Source organism: Triplophysa dalaica, chromosome 17 (genome assembly GCF_015846415.1).
Source record: "Triplophysa dalaica isolate WHDGS20190420 chromosome 17, ASM1584641v1, whole genome shotgun sequence".
Taxonomy (NCBI): domain Eukaryota; kingdom Metazoa; phylum Chordata; class Actinopteri; order Cypriniformes; family Nemacheilidae; genus Triplophysa; species Triplophysa dalaica.
Genome location: NC_079558.1, coordinates 15,602,210 through 15,623,628, shown reverse-complemented (window position 1 = coordinate 15,623,628; position 21,419 = coordinate 15,602,210). Strand labels below are relative to the sequence as shown.

The window sequence follows — 21,419 nt, the reverse complement described above, 5'->3', positions numbered from 1 at the left end:
GGGGGATCCCTCGCCACTGTTCTGCATTGTTTGCCTGACCGGGGGACTGCTGAAAACTGCTATAGAATTTAAAGTTTTTGTATTTATTAAGGTTCACTTTACAGTTTTTTCAACTGCTTACACACATTTTCGAAAGGTTGACTATTTTTTTTTTAACTTTACACACAAATCCAAGAATTTCACACGCAAATTGCCTCACATCTCTTGCAAAATGAAAACTACATTAAAAATATCACATACACATTTCAAAAGCAAACATTTGTCTTCTGTTGTTAACACCTTTACCATAATGTTATATTTTTGGATATATCATATACACACAGAAAACCTAAAGGTATTCTTTCATTAGCTCCTTGGTACATTTCTGTACAAGATTGAAAAGAATTGGAATAGAGATGTTGAAAATTCACTGTAAAACAAATGCAAGATGGAAACCAACTGTTTTGTTGCTGTAAGCATTTGTGGTTGTGAATACAGTGAATACTGTACACAGTATGCAATATATATTTTATATAAAATTGTGGCATCATTAAGGTTATTGTTGAGTATTTGAGGAATTGAAATATAATTTTTGGTGACCTTGACCACCATGAAACCTTCACCTTTTCATGCAAAAATATGTATTACATAACTGTAACATTCTGGTTCATTTATTTATTACATATAGGAGTTTATAGTCCGCATAATATTTGACTTGTGTTTCTTTCTCTGTTATCGTACAGTTTTTCTTGATTGCTAACACCCAATTCATGAAACAATTCAGAGAACAAAACACCAACTTGTATCCTGTAAACTGTGGCACGTGTACACCCTCAAAAGTGTGATTTTCAAGTTTATTTGTCACATTTTTGTTGCATATGATGCCATGTTTATTTATATAATATTTATGAAATTGTATTCTGTATTGTGTTCCATACCCAGTTTATGAATTTTTTTGTTTTTAAACTTTTAGTTTGACCTGTAAATGTTGAGGTAATTGGGTGAGAATTTATGAATTTGTGTTTAGAATTTGGAGAAAATTAAGCATAATTTCAATAAATATCCAATCAAGAAAAACTGTAAATGTGTGCTTCTCTGTGAAAACTATGCTGTGTGTGTGAGTGTGCGTGCGTATGTCAGTGCGTGTGTATTTTGTTTTCTGTGCATGTGGGTTTGTGTGTCTGTGGCCCCATATGCCGTTTTGTGTCAGATAAAGACACATACATTTTTGCATTTGTAAAATGATTGATGGTTTAATAAATGTTTATGGGCTCAATGATATTTTAAGAGCACCTTACCCCCCACCCCTTACCCTATCCACATGTCAACCATAAACACAATGCACGAGTAAAAGTACAGTCACATGTATTTATTCCATAAAATGAACAAAACAGTATAAACCTATTACAAACAAGTCGCGTTGCAATCTTTCTGAACTCAAGCCAAACGATAACTTTATACAAGGAACTCCAGGAATGTACATTCAACACGTCTGCATACAAACCGAAACATTATGGAGCTTTTCCACTGCATGGTACCGTCAAGTTTAGTATGACTCGGCTCGGTACAGCACACTTCACTTCAGCTCAATTTGCTTTTCCACAGCTGTGTAAACGCAACAAACACACGCACAGCACAGAAGTAATGGAGTATATCGATGGCCGATGGCAGGAAAACAAAATACTGCTAAAATACCACAGACTTTGGGAAATATTTCAGCAAAGAAGAGACAACGATAATTTGGTGGCACAACAGGGTAAGCTAATGTAACATTTAGCATTGAGTTAAGGTTTTCAATCTCTATATTACTTCCACAAAGCATATAACGAAATGCCAATATTAAATATTAAAATACGTATTCATGTGTTTCAAATCCAATGAAGCTGGTAAAGATTCTTCTGGCAATCAGTGATCTGTGTGTAAACACGTCACATTTTGGTAGTGGTACATTACGCTTGGAATTTCAACCGAGGTGGTACTAAAAAAGGTGGGGTACTAAGTACTGCACCCAGTGGAAACCCCCCAAAAGAGAGCTGTGCCGCCCCGTACCGTGCTGTACTATCCAGTGGAAAAGCGCCATTAGAATGACGTAATCGGTAACGAGAGACAACAGCATTTCACATTCAAAGCTGACGTAATGGCGCTGTCTGTTACGAGACAGATGAAGTACAGCAGATGGTGATCGCTTTCGCTTCTGTTCCTCATACAAATCGATAGTTTGATGAAATCAAACGAATTAGCCAAAATTAGCCACATCGTAAAATAGTTATGTGTTTGCAGTGAGATTGTGTTGTCATTTTTATCTTTACCCTATGAGAGCTGTGACAGAATCCAGACCTTCTGTCAGTTTGAAGGTTTGGCTAAGTGTGACAAAATATTCACAGAATAATAATGATGAACAATTTTCATTTTTGGGTGAACTAATCCTTACTGATTTTTCCCACTGAAGGTCTACACAAAGTCAGTCAGCTGATGAGGAGAAGGAAATCTGAGGAGAGATTTTTACCACACCAGACACTTATAGTTTTCTTTGACGGTTAGAGACTTTCAGACAATTGTAAAAACAACAATGAAAACACCACAATAACGGTCTCTTTGGACTTTTCAACCCTCACCACAAAGCTTCTGTTTCTACCATATGCTAGAGTTTAACAGCAGTTATATCAGACCATCAAAACATTCACTCTGTTGGTTTATTTGTTAACGCCTCTCTGTTCATTGCCAAGCCAGCTCTGCCAAATGTGGATAGTCATCAAATATCCACAACAACAGCTGCCAGAATCACATCTGGGCCAGGATATGAGCTGCTAATTTGCATCCTATTGCTTTTTGGAGAATTACTAATGGCAGTCTAGAGGCAAAAACACTGTTTGTGTTCAGCAAAAAGAAAGAAAGCCATATAAGGCATGAGGATGAAAAAATACGGAACTATTCGGAGAAATGCTTCCCAGTAAGTATGCCTGGGGTAAATGTGGTGCTGGTTATTGTTGCAGAGATTTCATTATATTGTTTTGTAAAACAGTCCTGTCCTGGGTATTCTGAAAATATCTTTTTGAGTATATAGTTGAGTATGCTATCAGTATGCTATCACATGTTGAACATGGGGTCCCAAAAGTTGTTCCTGGAGGGCCAGTGTCCTGAAGAGTTTAGTTCCAATCTCCCTCAACACACCTGCATGTAAGTTTCTGCTTTGTCTAGTAATGTCTTCATTGGCCGCTTTAGGTGTGTTTGATTGGGGTTGGAGCTAAACTCTCCATGACACCGGCCCTCCAGGACAGAACCTGGAGCCCAATGTTATACAAGATTCCTGCTCATTTGATAAGTGTCCGGGTTGCTTATATCCCACTTCTCTTCCTGTCCAAAACACCCTACATAACCTCCATCGATGGTCCACAGACAGGCCCTGCAGTCAGATGATACGGTTAGCACAAAGAGTCGAGAGCCGTACGCCAGAATCTCACTGCTCTCTAAAGCCCCCTCATGGCCCCTCCAAGAGTGTAACAGTGGAGGTAATTCTGTTGAAGACTAAGAGAGACAGGTTAAACAAACACCACATATAGATATCAATCTCTGATAGCTAAAACATGAGTTGAATGCTAATGTTCTTACTTCATCTCCAGCCGATAAGGCATATTGTGAGATGTCCCACACTTTTATGGATCCAGTGGTGTCTCCAGTGACAAGAAGACCATTTTCCTGGTCTGAACTTAAACCCGTTACACTCTTATTAGATTCACCAGGCACATAGAACTGCCCTGCATCAAACCAAATGAACAAAGTCACTTTCCTATTCCTCTATTCACTTTTCATAATGGGTCATTTAAACATTAGCATTAATATTGTAGTTTACTGTAGTGTTCTTTTTTCAGAATTACTTTCTATACTTTCATTGTACTGTGCTGTTATGGGACATGAATCAAGAAACAAGAAATGTAATCATATGCTCACATCACCAAATATTTTAAGTATTATATTGCGGTTTACTGTAATCTGTCCAAGAATCACCAAGTGTTAACTCCTGTTGTGGCACAAACAACGGACTACATTTTGTGCATACAAAGCTCTGTTTTAGCTTCTGATCCTTGGCCACTATTTCAAATACATTGCTGTACACTCTTAAAAATAAAGGTTATATACCATTTTTTACGTTCTTATAGTCTAAAGAACATTTTCCACTACAAAGAATTGTTTTTGTGGATGCTCTTTATAGAACCATACAGCGCCAGAAAGACAGTTTTAGGAATGTTACATTTTAATGGCGTATTATGTGATAGTTCAGTCTCTGAGGTAGGGTGTAATTTAAAGAGTCTTCTATTTAAAATGGGCCAAATTACTGTTTGTGGTATAAGTCATCATCAAGTGCTCTCAGTTATTGTTTACCATGCTTGTGCTTGGGTCCATATATGCTCCACCAGCAGACAGATCCGGCCTGTGAGCTGAGCAATACAGCACTGTTTTTCAAAACATTTTTCTGTGCTCGTCTTTGCAGGAACAGCAGCCTATGAACAGGCGGATATAACCTATGTACACATACAAACACATCAAAGCATATTTTTTCTTTGCCAGCTGACATATAAACTGAATTTCCCAAATCAGCAAAATGTCTTTATGAACAGTTTATACATTTTTCAATCTGTATGAATTATATCACAGCATTCTTAAAATCTAAGCTCAAAAACTCTTTAAATGAGGATGACATTCAGTATATTGTTAAATACACTTCTTAATTTCCATTTTGTATTAGTATGTCTCCTTAAAAACCTTTGTTTGCCTCCCATTTTATCCGGTGGGGATCTCTGCAGTCTTGTGATGGACCTTTGGAGACCCATATTCCACATAATAATTTCTCCATCAAAGCTCCCAGTAGCTAGAATTCCCAAACTTGGACAGTGATCCATTGCTATGATATCCTCACTGTGTTGACAACCAGGCTCCAAGGACAGATCTGCTTTGACATATGTGTCCTGTCCTCATAAAACTCAAAGTGTGAGCATAAAATCAGATACTCAAAAGCCACAATTGAAAATGCACATTAAGCGGCCATTAAAGTGTGTAAGTGTGTGTCCCTTACATTTGAAAATCCAATGTTATATTGAGCGATGAGTCGACTCCATCCTGTGGCTATAAGCTGGTTGTCATGGTGACAGATGATCCCAGTGACCTCTGTTTCCGAGACAGCTTCTAGCTTGTGAAGATTGTGCCCATTCAACGCGTTCCACACCTTGCAGGGAAATGTGCCCATTAGTAACAGAAGACAGTGATCACAACAATGGCCAATCAGTAAAATAATTCAAAATACCAAAACTTTCTATTTTAACAGCTTCTTTTAAACAATCACTAATAAAATCCACCTGAAAACATACCAAAGAAATGAATATTGGTTCATTTCAAATTCACAACAAAGTTAGCTATGTAATTTAAATCTGTAATAATACATCTTCATAGATAAATAAATTATACTATGTAAAACACATTCAGAAAACTGGATTTTTATGATCTGCCAAATGAATCCTTGATAAGCTAGAGCTGCTGTAATGGATAATGGTCCCAGGGAACAATGTATACGTTTAAATGATGGTTGATGTATTCTTTCAGCCTACAATCCCGTCCATTGTTTCCTAGCTATTTCAAACTGCCAATTGAACTATTGTCCAATTTATCAAACTTTACTGACAGCGAGTATACCGGAATGCTCTTGTCCGGGTTCTAAATTTATTCTAGACTAGATGTCTCTGATGTAGACTATCATAAAGTCTGTCTCCGCCACACTGCAGTTTTTTGCTGGCCAAGCACAACCCTCTTAGACAAAAAGGGCCCATCTGACCACATTTGACTTGAATACTGTCCATACAGGTGTTCTGAGTGCAATATGAGATAAGAGATCTGTATAAAATATGGCTACAATAAATATGGGGGCTGGTCCTCTGTACCTACAGGCTGGTTGGATTAATAGTTTATTATAATTCATCTTAAGTTTTTATATTAACATAGAGGAACTCAATAACTTGCCTTGATAGTTCCATTGGTGGCTGCAGAGATCAGCCTGTGTTGGCTTCGGTCCAGTGTAATACAAGAAATCTTCTCCATACTATGAGCATTCCTTATTTCCATCTTCTTCAGGCCTGTCTGAACATCCCACACAGCCAATGAAGAGTCAGCACAGGCTGTTATTACCTGCAATAAACCATGTCCAAACCAAATGTACACAACACACAGACATTACTCTTCGAACACTGTATATTAAAGATGATAACCTGTAATGATCAATCCTCAAACCAACAATCTCAAAAGCCAACCTGTTCAAGGTGAGGACTGTAAAGGGCACATGTGTAGTGTTGTCTGCTGGACTCTGTTTTGTGGAGTCTCAGCATAGCAATATACTCCCTGCAGGTCACCAGGAGAGCAGGATCTGCCGTCAGACTGAGAAGAAGAGGAAAGGGGCCATGTTCAAGAACACGGCCTGCTTGTAAATGAGGGAATTTCAGGTCAATTGTCTTAACGCATTGTTGAGAAGGTATATCCCATATGTTCACCACCTGAAAAGTGAAAATAAACTCAAATAAACTAAAGAGCTTATAATTAAACTGAGCTTTCCAAATTGACATTTAGTGGTTATAATACTGACAGAATCCTTAGCGTAGCTGAAGATCTTGCTCATTGCTTGGTGAATAGCCACATCCACCACATTGGTCTTGTGACTCCGCAGAACCGCAATGGGTTGAGAGGTCACATAGCGGTTCCACATTCTCACAGCAGGGTCCACTCCAGCAGTTACCAGGAGGCTGTGAGAAGAGCTGAAGTCAAAACATTTGACTCCCTGCAGGAAAACAAGTCATAGTGAATGGATTTCAAATGTTCTGTGTCATTGTTTATGGGTAAACATGCAGTAATTCAGTCTGACTAATGGTCGAATCATACAGTAGCTCTTGTTTTATACAAAGCTCAGAGTGCAAATGTCTTCTCATTTAAATTCGGAAGAGTTGCGAGGGTGACTTGTTACTTTTTTCTGAATATTACAGAATGGAATATGTTACTGAATACTCCATCCGTCAAAACAAAGAAATGAAGCCAATTTATTAGATTCTGAACACTGTGTATAAAGCCACAATAACAATAACAAAATCCAAACACCATCACCCTTTTAAATCATTAGTTTAATTTAAGTTAAAAACAGTTGTTAAAAAAACTCAATTATGATGAGTTTAGAAATAAATATATGCATATACTGTATGTATCTGTCTGTCCATTTATTCATCTGTATCGTGCACAATGCCAAATTTTATTTTTCGAATCAAAGCGTACCTTTCTAATTCTCCAAGTGTATTTCTGTCTCTTCTGATGGACATCAATGATTACCACAGAGCTGCTTGTGCTTTCAGATGATGTAATAATAAGCTCACCATGGTGCTCATACAGGATACTGTTGATCGGTTGACTGTGGATGTGTGGGATGTTTTGAAAGGTGACAAGTTCACTGTGGGTACATATGTCCTGCAAGGGTACAAACACTATTGATGATGCATTACTGTAGTCTCTCTAGTTTGTCCATGTTCACAGCAAGTAAGTCTCATAGGGTAATTTTTTATCCAAACTGTCACAAAACTCTGATTAAAATCTTTATTTGCTGCCTCACTTTCAACTGTTTGCAAATAAAACAATACACAATTTTCCTAAACACTTTGGCTCCACCCATTTAACCCTTTGTTGTCTTCTGTCAAGGGTGGGAATACACACGGATTCAGTTGCAGGTAATAAGAGGTTTATTAGTATTCCACATAAGAAGTTAGTATCAAAGTGAGGTGTGGAGAGCTTGTACGGGAAACAGCTTGTACGGGAAACAGCAGGCAGGCACCCATGTGGCCCAATGAACCTGGGTGCCAGCTTGTGTGGGGACCCAGAGAACGAGGTAATTGGTACATAGCCAAACCCGTTGGCCACACATATAGGTAGAAGGAGAGAACCGGCGACGATCGACAGCTGGATAAAAGACAGAGTAGACGGTACCGCAGCTTCGGGTTCCTGTGAAGGGAAAAGAGGGGGGTTACCGATGGAACACTCAAAAAGGGGACAAACCTGATCCAGCCGAGGTAAGAAAATTGTGGGCATATTCCACCATTGAGAGCTGTTGGCTCCAGGAACTACAAAAATGGGAGGTGAACTGCAAGCCCCTATCAGAGACCACATCGACAGGAAAGCCGTGGAGACGGAATACGTGATCAATGAGCAGTTGTCCGGTGGTGTCCCGCAGGAGAGAAATTTGAGTAGGGAAAGAAAATGATTCATATTTGAGAAGCGGTCCACCACCGAGAACCCCGGTGTTCATCACCTGGGGAATCTCAGTGATGAAATCAAGTGCAATGTGTGACCAAGGGCAGGAGGGAGTGAAACAGACCAGCGGCAGGACAATTACTGGGCTTGGATAGGGCACACGTCATGGAGGCCAATACAAAATGACTGACATTAGTGATCCATGATGGCCACCATGAGCACTGACGGACGGCAGCCAGCGTTCCCCGAATCCCTGGATGGCAAACCAGCCTGGATGAGTGTCCCCAATTGAGGACTTCAGGACGCATCAGGCACAAACAATCTGCCCGTCGGACACTCATTTGGCACTTGCAAGCCTCGGCCTGCCAACTCCACCCGACATTCCCCAAGAGATAGCCCGACCATCATACTTGTGGGATGGATTGCATGGGCCACTCACCAAGCGGCAACTTAACCGCCAGTTACTGCCTAATGCTGATGTCGTTGTTACTTTCCGCCGGGATGAGCCGATGGGAGAAGGCACAGGATGAACCTTCCCCTTACGATAAGTCCGCTGAGACAAGACCGCGCCTACTTAGACATCCGAAGCGTCGACCTCAATAATGAACTGCCGATACGAATCTGGAACAGACAAGACAGGAGCAGAGATAAAATGGGACTTTAATTAATCAACGGCATCTGGAGAATTCTGATTCCACCTGAAGGGCACTTTGGCGGAGGTTAAAGCAGTGAGAGGTGCAGCGATCTAACCAAAGTTCCTGTTGAAGTGCAGGCAAAAGTTGGCGCACCCCAGGAAACGCTGCAGGATCATCTTGAATGCCAGTAGTGTATATTATGTGGCATAGGAACGTCACAGAATTGTTTAGGAACTCGCACTTCTCAGCTTTGACAAAAAGCTGAATCTTAAGCAGGCACTGGAGGACACTTTTAATATGCCAAGACAAACTGATTAATCCTGTCATCCAGACACTATTTACAAGGCCCTTGAAGAAGCCAGGAACATTGGAGAGACCGAAGGGAAGCACCAAATACTTATGTTATGTCCCGTGGGTGTGTTAAACACCGTCTTCCACTCATCCCCCTCTCGTTGCAGACATCGCTGAGCCATGTCCTCCTCGCCACAGCATGGTAGCCTGAAAAACGAGCCGGAAGTAGAGCTTGGTGCGAGATGAACTGATGAGTTTGCTCACCAGGATCCTCGGTTTTACTGGTGGGTGTTGGCTTTTATAGGACACCTGAGGGCAAAGTGACCGGGCTTGCCGCAGTAGAGGCAAAGACACTGAGCCAGGCATTGCTGCTTCTGCCTGGGGGTGAGGCGAAGTTGCTTCAGCTGTATAGGCTCAGAGTCCAGGGAGTTATAAGGTGGAGGATTGGGAGCAGTAAGAACAGAAGATCCGGATGCGAGCCAGGATGGTCGTTTATCGGCGCTGCCGGCAGAGATCAGGATGGGCTTCCACTTGTAAGGCGAGAGAGATGAGTCTATCAAGCTCTTCGGGAACAAACCCGTTGAGCAGTCTAAAAAATGTCAATATCACTTTGTCCATTTGGTCTCATTAGAATCACTGAGCCATCGTGAAAATAATGCAGAATGATGGCATTTTGAGGTTTCATTATAAATGGCCAAATATTTACACATATTTAATTTCATTGAGTGATATAAGTGAATAAATGACACATGAAAATATGTTTTGAAAATTCTTATTGTCCTCAAGTTATTTGATAAAACTTGTCCCTGAAAATGCTGTCAACCCTGAAATTATTGGGTGAATGCCCTTTTAAGAAACCAACTGATGTACTCTTTTACATTACATTTTGCCTTTCCTCAGTGGAGGTTAAAACATCTACTACACTCCTAGTAAATATCTACACTTATATTTCCCGATTTTCATCATATCGTGTTTGTAGTTGGATGTTGTCAAGCTTAACATGTCCACTCTGTCATAGTGAAATATCAATTAATATAAAAACTTTTCAGAAATTCAAAATATATATTTTAAACAGTCACAGTCAGCTTCAAATGTGAATCGTGTATCTAACTGCAGGTACACCCTGTCATTGTCCACCCTGTCACCAACAAATATCATGTAATATGAAATATCATGTAACACAACAGTTATAACACATAATATAACTGTAGATGCTGTAAATCAGCTTTCCTGTAGTGGTTAGAGCATGGTGCTGTATAATCTAAGGCAAGTTGCTTTGGATAAGCGTCTGCCAAATGTATAAATGTCTATGTCAATTTGAGGATGATTTAAACCCTTTTTGGCAATACTGGTATGAGAAGCTGCACTTTATAGCGATATGGACCCTTGGGTTATTTGAACCCAGTGTTAAAAAATGGACAAACCCAACCGTTGGGTTATAAATTAACCTTAGCTGGATTGGGTAAAAATAACCATATTTAGCCATAGTTCATTCAACCCAACAATTGGGGTTATCCATTTCTGACCCAATGATGGGTTTAATCAACCCAAAAGTGTGTGTTGCTTTTCTTTCAATAGATCCTCCAAAAAATGTGTTGTATCTTATTAATTGCAATTTTATTACAATACAGTAAATTGTAATTGTGCTATATCTATCTTTTCTTGGCACACTTTGCACATATGATGCAATACAGTTCTGAATCTTTATATAGCTTACTGTATATAGCTAAAAGCTGAATTAACTTACTGGCATAAAAATAGGGACAGAGGCTGTTTGCTTGGTGAATTTTGTCTCAAAGAGCCCTTTTGAAGGCTGAAGAAACCACAACAAATTTACAGAGCCACTCTCATCTCCCCACATCAGCACACACTTCTCTCCTGGATCCTAGAACGAAATGAATCACAACAAAATGACATAAATAGAAACTTAACATGCCTTAAATGTATTCCGGTTCAACACTGGTTTTTAGAAAGTGACTGGCACACCTCTTTGTCATACCAATAACTCAGAGCAGTGGCGAAATGATTCAGTCCTAAAAAGCAGGGTTCAGAGTCAACATGGTAAGTTTAATAGCAAACTTATACATCTGGTAGTTGTTTACTAGTGAATACCAAATAAATAAAACTGCTCGAAACAGTTTGTGGTGGCAACGTCAAAGAAGTGAATGCCCCTGCTCATTGTTGCCACAGCGATCTTGTGGACGTTGGCCATGTAGATGCCATCTGTGATACAACACCTCCTTCCCAATTCTGTTTTATCAAAGGGTTCCCCGCACATCTGCACAAATTAAAGAGAGGTTTCTGGAATGTTAAACATCAATTAAGTCTATAGTGAAATTTATTGAAAGTATAAAGCAAAGAAATTAATTTCAGCGTTGATATTTTACCCTCAGTTGCTTTGTGATGTTAAGAGTACTATTCCACACTGCAAGTGTTCCTCCCTTGCTGATGCTGATGTAACGCATTGGTGGAGACCGGTCCACTGCCAAAATACGAATGATGGGCTCTCTCTGGTGTGGAGAGTGATTGTACAATTACATTAGTCAAAATACATTGGCTGTGTCTCAATCAGGTCCCTATCTCCCAAGATCATGAATCAGTATATCGTGCACAAGGGTTTGGGCACTGGTTTGGACCCTGACTCACTTCACATTGGGACACTGTTCGTTTACTTTCCTCTGACGTGACTGCTTGAGCGTGTTGTGATAGGCTACAGTACTTCACAGCTGGTAATTATCAACAACAGGCAAAACTTACCCCTCTCTAACATGAATTGTATTATTAAGATTCTTGAGATGAACAGGAACAGACTTGGAGACTTCAATGTGGGATAGCAGGTAAGTAGCTCAGGTGAGTAAAACAGAGTGTCCGTATCACAACCGAATCCTGACGCTGACTGAGGGAAATAGGGAGTGTTGTATAGTGGTGCTGATGAGGTGGTGATGAGGTGCAGGTGGCGGCGATCAGAATTCTAGTGACGGGGAGCGTAGTGAAGGAGTGGTGTGATGGCCTGGTGGTTCCGTAACAGTGTGTAGGCTTGAAAGAGTGGTCTTCTTTGGGAAAAACATACGAGACAGGACATCTGTATTGGAGTTCTTGGAACCTGGATGATATGAGATCTGGAAGGGGAATCTGGAGAAAAACATAGCCCAACAGGCTTGGTGGGTTTCAGGTGTTTGGCTTCATGGAGATATTTGAGATTTTTATAATTGGTGTATATGAGCTCCTTCCAGAAAATGCCTCCACTCTTCCAATGCGAGTTTGATTGCTAACAACTCCCTGTCCCCAATACTGTAATTTCTCTCCGCCGAGTTGAGCTTGTGGGAGTAGAAGGCCCATGGATGGAGTGTTTGAGGATTCCCCTACCACTGTGATAGCACCGCTCCTTCCCCGGTAGGTGAGGCGCTCATCTCCAAGATTAATGGCTGGAAGACAGAGGGAGCGTTCACAAGTCCATATGGCATTACTAAGTATTCATAACGGCCGTTGGGAGTTACAAATGCCGTCTTCCACTCATCGCCCCTTTGGATTCGCAGCAGATTATATTTTCAATGCCCTTAAGTCAATGCATGGCCATAAAAACCCGAAGAAGAAGCTTGAGGATGCAGAAGATGGAGAAGGAATGATGTTAACTTGCTTCAGGCCTTCGGAGATGTACTGCTCCATGTCCTTCTGCTTGGGAATGGAAAGTGGATATTTTCCAATGGGGCACTGGCTCACCCTTCTTCAATTCGATGAAACAGTCCTATGGTCGATGAGGTGGTAGATGGGGTGCCTGGGGGGGCAGAAAACGTCTCTGAACTGATGGTAACACTCAGGGATCTTAACAGAGAGTTTCTCATGGGGACTTTTGATGGTCGTGGTGCCGACTTCAACTGCACAGTGTGAAGCAGGTTGAAGAGAAGCCAGGGTTAGGAAACAATCATAGGGTCTCCCCAGTCCTCCAGTGGATTTATGGCTGGTGCTTAATGAGCCACAGGTGACCCAGGATGATCTCTGTAGTGGCCTGCTCCAGGACTAACAGATGTACAGTTGAAAGAAAAAGTATGTGAACCCTTTGGGCTTACTTGGATTTCTTCATAAATTGGTCATAAAATGTGTTCTGATATTCATCTAAGTCACAACAATAGAGAAACACAGTCTGCTTAAACTAATACCGCACAAACATTATACGTTTTCATGTTTTTATTGAACACAACATGTAAACATTCATAGTGCAGGGTGGAAAAAGTATACATACTTTTTCTTTCAACTGTATATCCTCCTTGTGGCATACACCCACTTGCAGCTGCTCCCGCCCCACTTGAAAACTCAGTTTACCAAGTGGTCTTCGGAGGATGCACTGGACTTTATTATTGATGGGGAGGCTTCCCTTTTTGAGATTGAGCTGGTAGCAGAGGGCGCCGGTGATGAAATTGCGGACTGACCCAGAGTCGATGAGGGTTGTCAAAATGAGAGCAGAATCAGTGGTGGACAAACATACTTCAATGTACAAGGATCTTGAGAAATAGATGCATTCAGGATGCTTACTCACCAACGGGTGTTGTGGGTGAACAGAAAATATTAAAGTTATAAGGATGTGTATTAAAAACTAATTTTGAAACAACCAATTGTCCGGACCTTGAACATTCTCGTGAATTCAGATTTGGACCTTTGAAAGTAGACTTTGAGAAGCCCTGGTCTAAAGTGTCAGGATGTATGAGAGTAACACCCAAGTACAGGCAGCGGTGAACTGGGTTAATGAGAAACGATAGTTTATTAAGCACAAAATAAAAGCCCACGATGGGGAAACACGGTAAGTAAACAAGAATGCAACTAATATAAAAACTTGAAAACAAAACATTTCCACGAGGGGGCAAAAGAAACTAAATGCACAACAACGACACAACATAAAACAAACATGGTTAGGGCATGCAAGGGCAGGACAGGGCAAGTCAAGTCAAGGCAAGGAAATCAAGCAAGGTTAACATTGCAAAAGGGACGAGCACAGGACAGCAGACACAAGGGCATTAAATATGGATACTAACCAAGGAAGATAACAATAGGCAGGTGTGGGTAATATGACACAGGTGGAAAACTAAACAAGGAATGAGAGGGCCAGGGCCAAAGACGAGACCGTAGAGAAAGCATATTATGTCATGATCGACAATAGTATGTTTTTCTCCACACAAAACCTAAGTCTCTGCCATGAATATGCCACAATATAAAGATAGACATGACATGAAGAGGCAGAATCATGACATACACTAGCTGAGATTTAGCTTTTAAAGTCGCCTCGTGCCCGGCACACCTCAGAAGATAGATAGGAGTTTGAAAATAATAGGCAGGTTTCCAGGTGTCTCATGTGTTTTGTATTATGTTTGGGCTCAGCAACCATGCTCATCTTACTTAGTTTTTTTTGTATAGGACGGAAAAGGGAATATGTAAGTTATGTGAGTTAAACATTTTGAGGCACTTTTGGTTTATTTGGTTCATGATCCTAAATTAAGTGTGTTAGCAGCTTGTGTGTGTAAGTTCTTTGTGGAATTCAGTGTAGACTAATGCCCAGTATTTGTCTTTAGATAATTGTGATTACTGACAAGTTGGATTAGAAAGTAGGCCTCTCCTTGAACTGCCACCTTACCGTGGTGGAGGGGTTTGAGTACCGGAAAGTCTCTGGATGTTGTGGGGCTGTCTTGGCTGACACGCCTCTGCAGCATCGCGTGGCGGTTGGGGACAGTGCCCTTGGACTGGCAGACCGGGGTTGTGGTCCCTCTTTTTAAGAAGGGGGACCGGAGGGTGTGCTCCAACTATCGGGGATCACACTTCTCAGCCTCCCCAGGAAAGTCTATGCCAGGGTACTGGCATCTTGTGGAGGGTGCTCCGGGAGTATGGGATTCGGGACCCTTTGCTAAGGGCTATCCGGTCCCTGCACGACCGGAGCAGGAGCTTGGTTCGCATTGCCGGCAGTAAGACTTGTTCCCGGTCCATATTGGACTCCGGCAGGGCTGCCCTTTGTCGCCGGTTCTGTTCATAATTCTTATGGACAGAATTTCTAGGCACAATTTCTAGGGGCCGGAGGGCGTCGGGTTTGGGGATGATGTCATCGTGCTGGCCCCATCAGACCAGGACCTCCAGCATGCACTGGGACGGTTTGCAGCCGAGTATGAAGCGGCTGGGATGAGAATCAGCACCTCCAAATCTGATGCCATGGTTCTCAGTCGGAAAAGGGTGGCTTGCTCACTTCAGGTAGGTGGAGAATTCCTGCCTGAGGTGGAGGAGTTCAAGTATCTGGGGGTCTTGTTCACGAGTGAGGGAAGGATGGAACGGGAGATTGACAGACGGATCGGTGCAGCTTCTGCAGTAATGCAGTCGCTGTACCGGTCTGTCGTGGTGAAGAAGGAGCTGAGCCGCAAGACAAAGCTCTCGATTTACCGGTCAATCTACATTCCTACTCTCACCTATGGTCATGAGCTGTGGGTTATGACCGAAAGGACAAGATCCCGGATACAGGCGGCCGAAATTAGCTTTCTCCGCAGGGTGGCCGGGCGATCCCTTAGCGATAGGGTGAGAAGCTCGGTCACTCGGGAGGAGCTCAGAGTAGATCCGCTGCTCCTCCACATCGAGAGGGGCCAGCTGAGGTGGCTCGGGCATCTTTTCCGGACGCCTTCCCGGGAAGGTGTTCCGGGCATGTCCCACCGGGAGAAAACCCTGTGGTGTTGATGTTGAGCATGTGGCAAACACATCAAAGTGCCCTAAACAGTGTGGACTTTGCTTTTACAAAGTGTCTTGGTGGGTAAAGCTTAGGAAGCTTATTCTGCTCTAAGTCTTGAGAAGAGTGCTAATTATGATGAGGTTAAAGCAGCTATGTTGAAGACATATGTTCCTGAAGCTTACCGCCAGCTCTGCTGTAGTTGTACCTGAGTTGTTTACCACACTTATGTTGAGTTTGCAAAACAGAAGGAGAATCTGTTTGATCAGTGGTGTACATCTCAGAACGTGGAAAGTAAGGAACATCTTAGACGACTCACGTTCCGTGAATAATTTAAAAGCTGTCTGCCTGAGGTTGAATCTGTTTATTTGAATGAGCAGAAGGTAGTGACTTTAGAACAAGCTACAATCTAGGCAGATTAGTTTGTTTGGACCCATAAGGCAAATTTTGGTGACAAACAGGCTGAGTTTCAGGGCCACAGTAAGCACACTAGGTCTCGATTTGTAAAGTCTGTGCGGTTTGCCTCATCACCTGCCAAGAAGATGAGTAATGATTGTTTGGTTCCAGAAGGGTTTGTTTTTATTGAAAGAGACCAGGTCATCTTATTGCAGACTGTCCTGTTCTAAGCAAGAAACTATAGCTGTGCCAAGCCTTCCTCTGGCATCCTCTGGTGCTAATGTTCCATGCAAGAAAGGTGAGTTAGCTTGCTCATCATCAATTTTGATGAATGGTTTTGTGTGTCTATCTTCTGGCCCGGAACAAAGACAAACTATCAAGATCTGGAGAGATACTGGAGCTCGTCAATCTGTGGTTCTTTGTGATGTCTTTCCTTTTAATGATACATCACCTCAAGGTTCAGACGTACTTGTCAAGGGTTTCGGTGAGGGATTTTTGTCTATGGCTTTGCATAAAATTGATCTACAATTGTATTTAGTATCTGGGATGTTGTTGTTGCACTTTGTTCCCAGATTCCTATAGATGGTGTGTCCTTTATTTTAGGGAATTATTTAGATGGTGGGAAAATGCTAGCTGTCCCGGAAGTAACATGTACTGTCTAAAAGTCAAATAATCCAGATGATCTTGAATTGACGTTCCTGTTTCCTGTTTGTGCAAATACTCATGCCATGTCGAATATAGGCCTTCCAACAATCCATCTGTTATTCCACTTTATGGTACTTTTATGGCCCAAGATGACATGAACTTGACAGGGTTTGGAAAGATGTTTTCATCTCGTGAGCGGTTCATACTTAAGCAAAAATAAGACTCTACTTTGTCATCAATGTTTGAAGATGTATTGTCAGATGAAGCTTTATCAAATGAAGCTTTTGGTTATTTTGTTAGTGATGGTGTTCTGATGAGAAATGGACAGATCCAAAAATTTTAAGTGTGGATGACTGGAGTAGCGTGTTTCAGGTGTTGGTTCCAGAAGTTTATCGGTCTGACATATTGTATCTTGCTCATGATTTTTGTCTGTCTGGCCATGTGGGTATCAGGAAAACTTTGCATTGTGTGTTAAGAATTTTTTGGGCCTGAGGTGAGGTCAGATGTGGCTCAGTATTGTAGATCGTGTCATGTTTGAGAGATTACAGGTAAACCTAACCAGCCTATTCTTGCAGCCCCACTATTATTCCTGCCATTGGTGAGCCATTTCAACATGTTTTAATTGACTGTGTTGGACCTCTCCCACGTGCCAAGTCAGGTATCCAATATCTTCTCACAGTCATGTGTGCAGCAACACAGCTTCCTGAAGCCATTCTATTGCATAAGGTCACAGTTCCTGCTATTTCTAAAGCCCTTATTAAGTTTTTCACAGTGTTTGGGCTACCATGAGTTGTTCGGTCTGATTAAGGCACTAATTTTATGTCACACATTTTCTCCCTGGTGTTAAAGCTGTTATTTATTCAGCACAATATCTCATCTGCCTATCATCCAGAGAGTCAATGTGCATTTGAGAGATTAAATAAAACTCTCAAGACAATGATGAAGACCTACTGCAAAGAGTTTGAGAGGGACTGGGATGATGGCATCACACTACTCCTCTTTGCACTTACATTTATGCATTTAGCAGATTATTTTATGCATATCTGAAATTATTTTTTCCATATCTGAAATTATTTTTGAAACATAAAATCTAAAATTACTGTATCTTTGCATGGATTGAAGTCAGATCACTTCCTGAAAAATTATACTCGGCAGTTTCATTTTTAAATCATTACTTTAAGTTTACGTTAGGAGATGTTTTTGAAAATATATTTTTTTATGTAGATGACATGTATCTTCATGAGTATTGCAACTTTTTAAGTGAGTTTTTAAATGACTAAATGTAATGTTTGATGTTGTCAAGATGTTATCAAGATTGCCTTTTGTTTTAAGAAGGCTTTGCATGTAAGTTTAAAAATGTTCAAATGCCTTGAAGTTTGTATAAACCTCATGTACTTTACATACTCAGAGATTATCTCTGTTAGTTTGATGAAATTCAGATATTCTGCAAAAGAGATGAAGTTTGGTGGATATACATGTAACTTGAATAGGGTATTTACTTTAAAGCATAACCTTACTTACCTTACAATACAATAAGGTATTGATGTTCAGATAGATTTGCTTTATCAAAGCAATTAGTCATTGGTCAGTGAGGTGAATTTGTCACAAAATTAGATTTCACAACATGATCAAAATCAAAAATTCATATATAATTTATATTCTCCAAAATAGCTTTGTTAAATAAATCCCTGTGATACCACAGGTGTCTCTGTATTCCTTGTGATTTTGCTATTGGAAATGGGAGGTCTGGTGTTTAATGTTGGGAGTATTTGTTATGTGTTGTTAATGTAATGCCATGTGCTTCGCTGTTATTGTTGAAGACTGAAAGGTGCAAAAGATACAAGAAGATTACAAAATTTTCCGCAAGGACAATAAAAAGAAAGAATAGCTTTTTACCATGTGAATCACATTTATAAAACATGTGGTAGAAAGAGAGAGAGCTGGTTTCCACTGTGATACCTGAGGCAACATAAGTGCATTTCCTCCTCTTTCCATGTTGAAGTACCAACCAAATTATGGCACTAAATTGTTATTAGTATTAACATAATATCAGTAATCATGGTTATTAATATCACGGTTATTGTCAACACCATTATATTGTGACACCCCTATCTGAATAACACAAAGTTATAAGTTAAAATAAGATAAAAAGTTGGTTACTGTCACCTTATTATAGGTACAGTTGCGAATCAATGGCCTGGAAATGGGAACATTAATTCCAGCCTGGAGTGAGTCTCCGCTCTGCTTGTAATTCTGCAGCATGTAATTGCAGAGAGTTTCCCATCCTACACGACCAGAACAGGAGGTGTCCATCTGTACAAAAGAAGACACGTGTGCTGTTACAGCCTGTCATTGATTTTAGTCAACTCCACATGACACGTTTGTTTTGGATGTTGGTCCTCAGCAGAAAACTGGTGAGCTGGCGGTCGCATCAGACTTTCAAACTAGCTTTAAACAAGCTTGACCTTAAACTTGTAAAATTTTGGTGTTGAACATGATAAGGCCTAATAAGTTTGACAAGGACCACTAAGGCAAGACCACTTGCCTCGCTGAACAACTTCTCCACATCATTTCTGGGGTAGGCTTTGCCTGTCACTTCTTTCAGAGCAGAGAGGAGTTCATCCACATTCATAGTGTCTTCATGATCACATGCTCTGACTCTCCTGTTGTGTTTGGAAGTCACAGAACACTGTTTGAAGAAGGATTCCATCAGTAACTTTAGTTGGTTTGGCTGCAATGACTCCAACAGACGAACACTCCGGGTCACAAAACTAGAAATGTAATGATTGAAAAATATGATGTAACTTAAATAGAGTTCTATACACAAGTATTGTCATAAAACACACAAAAAGAGAGACAGAAAGTGTTGTTTTTATGAGTGTGATAGAAAGACAGCTAGACAGAGACATTATGTGGAGTAAACAGGAATTACAGTTCTTATTGCTTTGAAATTCTACCACTTGAGGGCATGACTGTGATGCTTGCAAAAATTGCATTGTATAATTTGAGACCATGGTCCTTCTCAATTCTTTTAACATAATTTGATTGAAACAATTACATTATTTTCAGTCAGAAAAAGGTCAAACATTTTACAAATAGTATAATACTTGATATCAACAAAATGCTCCCTATGCTGGAACCAGTGTGAAGTTTATTGCCATGGTTAAACCGACAACAAACCGAAAAGTTACTGATTTAAATATCACCAGCAATCCCAGCAGACACAGGCTGGGTAGCTTTTTGCACATGGCACCACCTGATAACATGTCTGGTTTTACCAAACTTATTATATGTTATAAGCATGTAATATTCAGTGAGATCCACAATCAAATGCGCATGTGTCCTAATCTTTATATTTTGTATTTTTTACACATTTATATTTATTCAAGATAAAAATGATCTATATCAAAGATTGTTTTTTTGTTTTTTTTAAATAAATGTGTTAACAGAGGTAAATGGCAAATATTAACCATATATGCGGTCTATGTTGCTTGTACAAATTGGGATCAAGTAAACATCTGTTAATTATTTTACATACATTTTTATTACGTTTATTAAAAAAAACAAATAAGGACATGGGACCACAAGACCGGTGAGCATTAGCTGAGTTACAAATATATGAACACAAAGCCAAGGGACATCATGTTTTGGAAGCTGATGCAACTGATAGCTGACACATTGCCAAGGCATACTATCTCTGGATTGGAAAAATGGCTGTCTACGCTATATGATGTTTTGTCGTATGATAAACTAAATTTATTATAATTAACAACTATCATTACTATTTTATTTATTTTTATTAACAATTATTAACAACTCACTTACTAATGAGTGGTGCTGGGTATTTCCTCTCCGTAGACCTTCCATAGATCCTTATGTTGTTGGGCTTCCATGCCATTCAATTAACAAACTATTTAAAGAACAAAATATTCATCATTAGTAAGATGATATAGCCTACAAAAGTGCTACACAAACAAATGGTGTATAAAAATATCTACATAGAAGTATGTTGAATCTCTCCTTCCTTCTGTGCACCAGATCTTCAATACAGGATAGGAATGCTCATGTTTCTAAATTAATCATCCATCAGTTACTAGGGCAATCTTATACAACACAGAGCAAACGCTCCCTCTCCACAGAATCTCTGTCTTCCTTTGGTTTGTGCTTAATATCTTTGTACAGACATGTTAATGATCAATAAGCAGTTATCAATCAAGAAAAAAACGTGGCATTTTTAATAAGGTAGATTGTATCTTTTTTTCTGCATAACATGTGAGAGATAAATCGATAAAACTTTACGTCCGATCGAGGTAATTAAAAAAAGTTATCACCTTGCCAATATCTAAATATAGACGTTGTGTATAAAACGTATCGTTTTGTAATATTAACACGATACTGGTGAGGAAAACATCTTTGTCTGCTTGCAGAGAGAAGGATCTTAAAATTTGCCTACATACCGCACTGGGAGCGCTCGTCTTCAACTACATATCCCACAATTCCGCGGTTTAATACAG

The 21,419-nt window shown here is 40.3% G+C and overlaps 1 protein-coding gene across 4 annotated transcripts; it reads right to left on the bottom strand.

The window, feature by feature from the left end:
- Positions 1-1,352: 1,352 nt before the first annotated feature.
- On the bottom strand, positions 1,353-21,066 carry LOC130439321 (WD repeat-containing protein 49). 4 transcript variants are annotated; one of them, XM_056771878.1, is made up of 18 exons: positions 20,904-21,066; positions 20,731-20,815; positions 19,451-19,676; positions 19,072-19,218; positions 11,561-11,683; positions 11,286-11,451; positions 11,160-11,206; positions 10,921-11,058; positions 7,282-7,470; positions 6,605-6,796; positions 6,276-6,515; positions 5,989-6,153; positions 5,051-5,200; positions 4,741-4,943; positions 4,360-4,499; positions 3,589-3,734; positions 3,261-3,504; positions 1,353-3,100 (listed from the first exon to the last, which is right to left on the bottom strand). In XM_056771878.1, the coding sequence occupies exons 2-17, from the start codon at positions 20,796-20,798 to the stop codon at positions 3,274-3,276; spliced, it is 2,571 nt and encodes an 856-aa protein (XP_056627856.1). In that variant the 5' UTR covers positions 20,799-20,815; positions 20,904-21,066; the 3' UTR covers positions 1,353-3,100; positions 3,261-3,273. The 4 variants fall into 4 exon arrangements, with proteins under 4 accessions (XP_056627856.1, XP_056627855.1, XP_056627858.1 ...); XM_056771877.1 differs by having other exon boundaries at positions 1,353-3,504; XM_056771880.1 differs by lacking the exons at positions 19,072-19,218; positions 19,451-19,676; positions 20,731-20,815; positions 20,904-21,066 and adding exons at positions 11,931-13,190; positions 13,414-19,001 and having other exon boundaries at positions 1,353-3,504.
- Positions 21,067-21,419: the final 353 nt, after the last annotated feature.

Coding starts and splice junctions, on each gene's coding strand:
- LOC130439321 (XM_056771877.1), bottom strand. CDS start 20,798: ATGGAAGCCCAACAACATAAGGATCTATGGAAGGTCTACGGAGAGGAA. Junction 4,944..5,050: donor ATAACATTGGATTTTCAAAT/GTAAGGGACACA, acceptor TTATGAGGACAG/GACACATATGTCAAAGCAGA. Junction 3,735..4,359: donor TGGACCCAAGCACAAGCATG/GTAAACAATAAC, acceptor GGTTTGATGCAG/GGCAGTTCTATGTGCCTGGT.